Source organism: Erpetoichthys calabaricus, chromosome 11 (assembly GCF_900747795.2).
Source record: "Erpetoichthys calabaricus chromosome 11, fErpCal1.3, whole genome shotgun sequence".
Taxonomy (NCBI): domain Eukaryota; kingdom Metazoa; phylum Chordata; class Cladistia; order Polypteriformes; family Polypteridae; genus Erpetoichthys; species Erpetoichthys calabaricus.
In genome coordinates, this window is record NC_041404.2 from 12,140,055 (window position 1) to 12,146,439 (window position 6,385).

General features: G+C 41.0%; 1 protein-coding gene across 1 annotated transcript; it reads left to right on the forward strand.

The window, feature by feature from the left end:
* Positions 1-1,992: 1,992 nt before the first annotated feature.
* Positions 1,993-5,640, forward strand: LOC114659980 (D(1) dopamine receptor-like). Its single transcript, XM_028812519.2, has one exon. It carries the CDS (start codon positions 3,281-3,283, stop codon positions 4,664-4,666), a length of 1,386 nt encoding a protein of 461 aa, XP_028668352.1. The 5' UTR covers positions 1,993-3,280; the 3' UTR covers positions 4,667-5,640.
* Positions 5,641-6,385: the final 745 nt, after the last annotated feature.

Sequence of the window (6,385 nt, forward strand, 5' to 3'; positions counted from 1 at the left end):
TTCTTTTGTTTTTCCAGGTGGAACACAGCCAGGTAAGTGACTTGCTCAAGGTCACACAGTGTTTGTAGCAGGACATGAACTCACAACTTGAAGGCTTCTAGTCCAAAGTCTTAACCACTATACCACACTACCATTAACTCTTGACAGGGATAGAAGCTTTTAGCCTTTTAAAATCTTATAAAATAAAATTGCCTTGATAATTTTTGTGTAGGACAAAAAGAAAGATATCTTCATTTTCACCATTTCAATTTTCCAAGGAAAATAATGACTACTTCCTTTCCATTTATATGTTTCTGTCTTGGTGAGTTGAGAAACTGTCTTTAGTCAGGATCTGCCAACATGGAGACTGACCAGCCAGGAGAATTTGCCAAGACTGCTTACATCTTAAAAACCTGTTTTGACAGTTGAAGCTCTCCAAAGCCAGCCTCATAACTGTTCCTTTAACTCACTGCTGCATTCTTAGTCAAAGTTCATTTTTTTGGGATTTTTATTTTCTTCAGTTTTTTTTAGCCATCTATCTATAACACTTCTTTAGTCTCATAATTCATATGCATAACAAACTTTGGTTTCTTATTATATTTTATTACCTAGTATAATCACTTTCATCCACAGATCTTGGCTTCTATCATCCTGGCCCATATCTATCACACATTTGATATTTTAATTGCAATATTCTATTGGCTTAGAGATCTTCTCAGAAGAGTGTTTCAGTTTAGAAAATTTGATTAGTTGACTGAGATGTGACAGAATTATATTTAGACACCAGATTTTAATCTGTGCTTGGCTGCTGTGGACAATTTGTCTGTTTTCATCATGCTTGTGCACGTTTCCTGTTTTTTGTCCTCAGGTCAGAAACATGCTTTGAGGTTCACTGGCAAAGTTAACTCACTCTAGTTAATTTTCCCTATGAATGTTTCAAAATGCATTTGCACATCCTGCAGGAAACTGGCAGCACCTTCTAAGACATTTACAATAAGCTCCTTATGGGGTGAAAGAAGACACATGAGAAGGATGCTTGATAACTACTCCAAACACAATTTAACAACATCAGTTGTATAAAAAAAGATTTTAAAAAATCTGAAAGCAAGTTAATGCTTCTCAGTGAAGGAGAGAGGGTCCAGTGCTGGCATAGGGAATGGCTTCCTGAAATACTGAACTGGATACAAAAGTTAGAAAATGTATGGACAGGAACTTACAAGAGTTTTCTTATATATGATCTAAAGAACAAATCTGAAGAAGGAAACTGACTACGAAAGAAAGAAAGAAAGAAAGAAAGAAAGAAAGAAAGAAAGAAAGAAAGAAAGAAAGAACATCTCTTAAATTTGTATTGTAAATAATTCCAGTATACCGGACTTTTATTTTATTTAAATTTTATTTAAATTCTTGGGACCACCTCTATCAGAAGGGTAAAGGGGTCCAAGCAGCTGGGCCCTATAAAACGCACTCACATTCCTGCAAACGTGATCCAACCGGCGGTCAGGTGGCTCAGCAGTCAGAACAGTTGACCGCACAGCTCTGCTGACAGGGTTCTCACCCTGTTCGCTGTTTGTTCTCTTGGATGATAAAGCCCCTCGTGCTGCCGTGGAAACGGATTTTCTATTGCCAGATTCTTTGAACAAAATGGACTGAAAAATAAGCAAAGATTGAAAATCGATGCACGGACGCGTTCCTTTGCATTATTTTCCGCTTACCCATTAGGTGGCCTCGTTCAGCCGAATATTTATGGAGACAAATTAAGAAAGCGAGAGGACATCGAAGGAGCGGCTCTTTTGCGTCACCATTTATGTATGTATGAAGTGTAGGGATTCTTCTAAAAGCGACTTGCGCTGAGGCTCGTGCTGTTATGTCTGCTGACATCCCTTTGCTGCTTTTCTGTTATTTAGGCTTCAGCGTCCACCCTCCGGTGTCTGTAGACTTTTTTTATTTGCTCTCGTTAGGGCTTTCAGCATCCTGCTAGCTGAGCGTTTCCCGCGCGCGCGCTCCCTAACCCCTCCTGCCTTTACACGTCACTCGCTGATCACAGCCTCAAAGCCGCCCCCCTGCGCGTGTTGTATGCGCGGCCCCGCACTCGCCCGGCATCGCACTTCGGGACTTGCTATCCTCTGGATTGTCGCTCCGATGCTTCAGCGCAAAGAAGTGAGGAAAAATCAAATCACACGAACGCAGGGGCGCAGGGAATTCATGGAAGTAAATGTGGAGGTTTTATTTTACTGAGCAGACACTGGTAGCAAGAGGGACACCGCTGGAGTTGGACAGCGCAGCGGGGTGCTGTCTTGAACCTGAAGGGCAGAGTGCGACCAGTTTTACGTGCAGCATCTCTTTGGACTTTAGTGAAGATGATAAACATCGTCGCGGCTGGATCCCAGGACCCACAAGGTCAGAGGTCACCCGTGTCCCAAACTCTAAAGTGACCCCATGAGGGAGGGTTTAATCATCAACGGGACGTCCCTATGCTGGTCGGACACGCCTCAGCGGACATGAAGCGGATCAAGTCGCTAGGACGGGGGGCAACATGATCAATAGCCCATTAAAAAACCATTAGCTGGAGGAAAGGCATTCAGAGGGAACAAAGCGCCTGTCCCCAGTGAAACCCTGCGTGGGAATTTGCCTGTGGCACCAACCTTTAACCACCGTGGGCATAAGTGGGGCAAGGACCAGCAGAAGGACATCTGGACAATTTCATAATACAAGACAGTGTGATCTGTCCGTGGTCTAATAAGAGGTTCAGTGGCTTTGGGACATTGACCCAGCAGAAAGCTCACCACCGATGCTGACGTGTTTGAAGTTGGGCCTCGGCTGTAGCAGGATTCTGACTAAAAAACAATACACAATTACGGTAGGATGGGATCAGTTTGGGCAGGATTGTTTCCAAATTGGGACCTCAAATGGATTAACACACTGCTAGATTAGGAAACTGACTTGTGGAGGGAGTTCAATATGGTACAATATTCTGCCTGGGAAAAATAAAATTTTGCCAGGGGACTTGCCTGAGGCAGAACTGGGTCTTGCTTATAGTCACTTCTGTGCCCGAGCCCTCTTTTTAACACCAGGCTCACTTAATATTTTTGACATAAGGCTCATCTGTGACAGGACTCTGCTGGTAGGAGATTCATTGTGAGCAGGATGGCAAGTTTGTATACCACGCAGCAATGTCACAGTGCTTAGCACAAAGAATGTCCTTATGGGCCGCTAAGTCCCCACTTGCCATTGTGAACTTTATTTTGCCCTGCTATTATCCTGTTAGGGTAACTGAGAGATGACTTCTGAGTTTGGGTGAGAAATGATGGGTTTCAACATCACCACAGTCAGTGACAGTGATGTTTCGGAGGGAGACTCTTCAGCTCGAGTTCTTACTGGCTGCTTCTTGTCCCTGCTCATACTGTCCACTTTGCTGGGAAACACTTTGGTGTGCGCAGCTGTAACTAAGTTTCGACATCTCAGGTCCAAAGTGACCAATTTCTTTGTCATTTCATTGGCAGTTTCAGATCTGTTAGTAGCCATTTTAGTAATGCCTTGGAAGGCTGTGACAGAGATTGCTGGTTTTTGGCCCTTTGGCTCTTTTTGCAGTGTGTGGATAGCATTTGATATCATGTGCTCCACAGCTTCAATTTTAAACCTTTGCATTATCAGTGTGGACCGATACTGGGCCATCTCAAGTCCCTTTCGGTATGAGAGGAAGATGACCCCCAAAGTGGCATTTATCATGATAAGTGTGGCGTGGACTTTGTCAGTTTTGATCTCTTTTATTCCAGTACAGCTGAACTGGCACAAGGCTCAAGTTACCGGCTTTATGGAGTTTAATGCAAGCTATGAGGAGACACTGATGGAGGACTGTGACTCTAGGCTAAACAGAACCTATGCTATCTCTTCTTCTTTGATCAGCTTTTATATACCAGTAGCCATTATGATAGGCACCTACACCCGGATTTACAGAATAGCACAAAAGCAGATCAGGAGGATTTCTGCTTTGGAGCGTGCTGCTGAGCATGCAAAGATTCGTCACAGCAGTATGGGAAACAGCAGTAGCCTGGAGTCTGAAAGCTCATTTAAAATGTCATTCAAAAGAGAAACCAAAGTTTTAAAGACGCTTTCTGTAATCATGGGTGTCTTTGTGTGTTGCTGGTTGCCGTTTTTCATTTTGAACTGCATGGTACCTTTCTGTGAACACACTTTGCCAAATGGAGATTATGACTTTCCATGCATAAGTTCTACTACTTTTGATGTCTTTGTATGGTTTGGTTGGGCAAACTCATCTCTAAATCCCATTATCTATGCTTTTAATGCTGATTTTCGCAGAGCCTTCTCTATTCTTCTTGGATGCCACAGACTGTGTCCCTCAAACAATCCCATCGAGACTATTAGCATTAATAACAATGGGGCAGTGGTCCCCTCACTCCATTATCAGTCCAAAGGATACCTCCCCAAAGAAGCAAAAGTTACATACTTGGTTACTCCCTCTGTTTGTCAAGACGAGACACAAAGAAACGACGACGATGAAGCTGGAATTAAAGTTCTAGACAAAGTATCTACAGCTGTGGCTGGCACCTTGCGCAATGAGGCAGATACAAGTTTGGAAAAAATCAACCCCATGTCTCAGAATGGCGAACCTAAACTTGACCAAAATCGAGACCAGCAGTGCTACCTGAGGTTAACAACAGCACCTTAAGCAAAACAGTTTGGATGCTTAAAGTGTTCAAATATGAGGACTAGCTCTAGAGCTCCCCTGAGAACCTTAGGCCCTAAATGTGCCCTAGAGTTCGATTTTAGAGAATGTTTATGGATGGCACTTTATTTTAAACTATCTGCAAAAGGCGTGAAATTGCTTTATTTCAAATGTCCTTCACTGGTATATAGTTAACTATAAAAACTGGGTGCTGTTTTAATTTATACATTGGTGAAATAATTTAATAATCATATATAATGACCCTTTAATTTGCACCTGGTGTTCAGAGTTGCTTTGACTCATTTATGGTTTAAGTTTATTTTGAGAGCTTTTTTAAGATGGGAAAGGAATATTCTAAACAAATGGTAATATTTTGTTACAACACGTATAACGATAAAGGCCATTTAAAATAAAGCATCGCCGTATACTTTTTACATTTATAATGTAAATTCGTACATATATTTATAGAGTGATAGACTACACACACATACATACACATATGCACACACATACACACATAGACAGGAGACAAAAAGTATTTGAGAGGCTACAATATGAGTTGATGGTGAAAAGTCAAGCCTGGATAACTCACTTCAGAAAGCAGTTTAAGAGACACCTTATAGAAAGTGGTGCCAAACTACTAACAAAATTAAAAGAATGCTACACTTGAGAAATGAACAGTGCTTTGAGTATGTGCAGAATATTTATCCTACCGTAGGTTACACGATTGGGATTATCTTTCTGTGAAATGTGACATGTAGTATTTATTTTTGTATTTATTTATATTTTTTATTACAGATGACTGAATGGTCCCGCTTTGTTGCTGACAAAACTTACACACAGTATGAACAGGTTCATGTGAACAATTTTCATAACATTCATTTATCCTTTTTTGGCATTTATCTGTTGCAGTATTGTTATAATGCCAAGAATATTGTTTGTCCAACTGTTTGTCGAACTGGATGGCACACAAAAACTATTTCCAGACATATAGGGTGGTAAAAGAACCAATAAAAGCAGCCGCAAACTGTGAAACTTTACTTGTACTTGTTTTTTTCCTCCTGTGATCCTAAGCTGAAATCCCTGCAAGTAGATGGTAGGAGAGCATTACAGATGCGACCGAGACGCATAGGGGTTTGATGGCAAGAATTTGTGTCGAATGTCTGTTTTTCTTTCATTAAATTTCAAGTCCTGTGAAGAAAGTTTTTTTTTTTTTATTTAGATACTTTTCATATCAGAGTCTAACAAAAGACAAAAAAAAGCACCGCAAACTTTGAAATAATAAACCCTGGGCTAAATACTGAAGGCCAGTGTGTGATCAAGTTTTAGGGTTTTATATTTATTCATTTATTTGTGTGTGTGTTGTTAGCGTTTTTAAGTGTTTCTCACGCTTTCTATGAGCACTGTGCAGTTTTAGAAGCCTCGTCCTGTTTACAACTGACAGGTCCTGTGAGAGTTTCTCTGCCTCCATGATGATGTGCTGTGTGTTCTGAGAGCTGTACTGTAACCCAGCACATACAAAAACATACAGTTGATGCAAACAGTCAGATCAGTGCCTCTGCTCAGCAATTATACATGCCGTATGTTTTTCAAAAATTATTATTCAGGTATGGTTCATCAGACTTTTGGAATGGATGGCTGAGAGGAAGCAAACATAGTTCTTACACTGTAAATAAGCAGTCAAAAAGGTAAAATCTTTAAAAACACTGAACCAAGTAATTG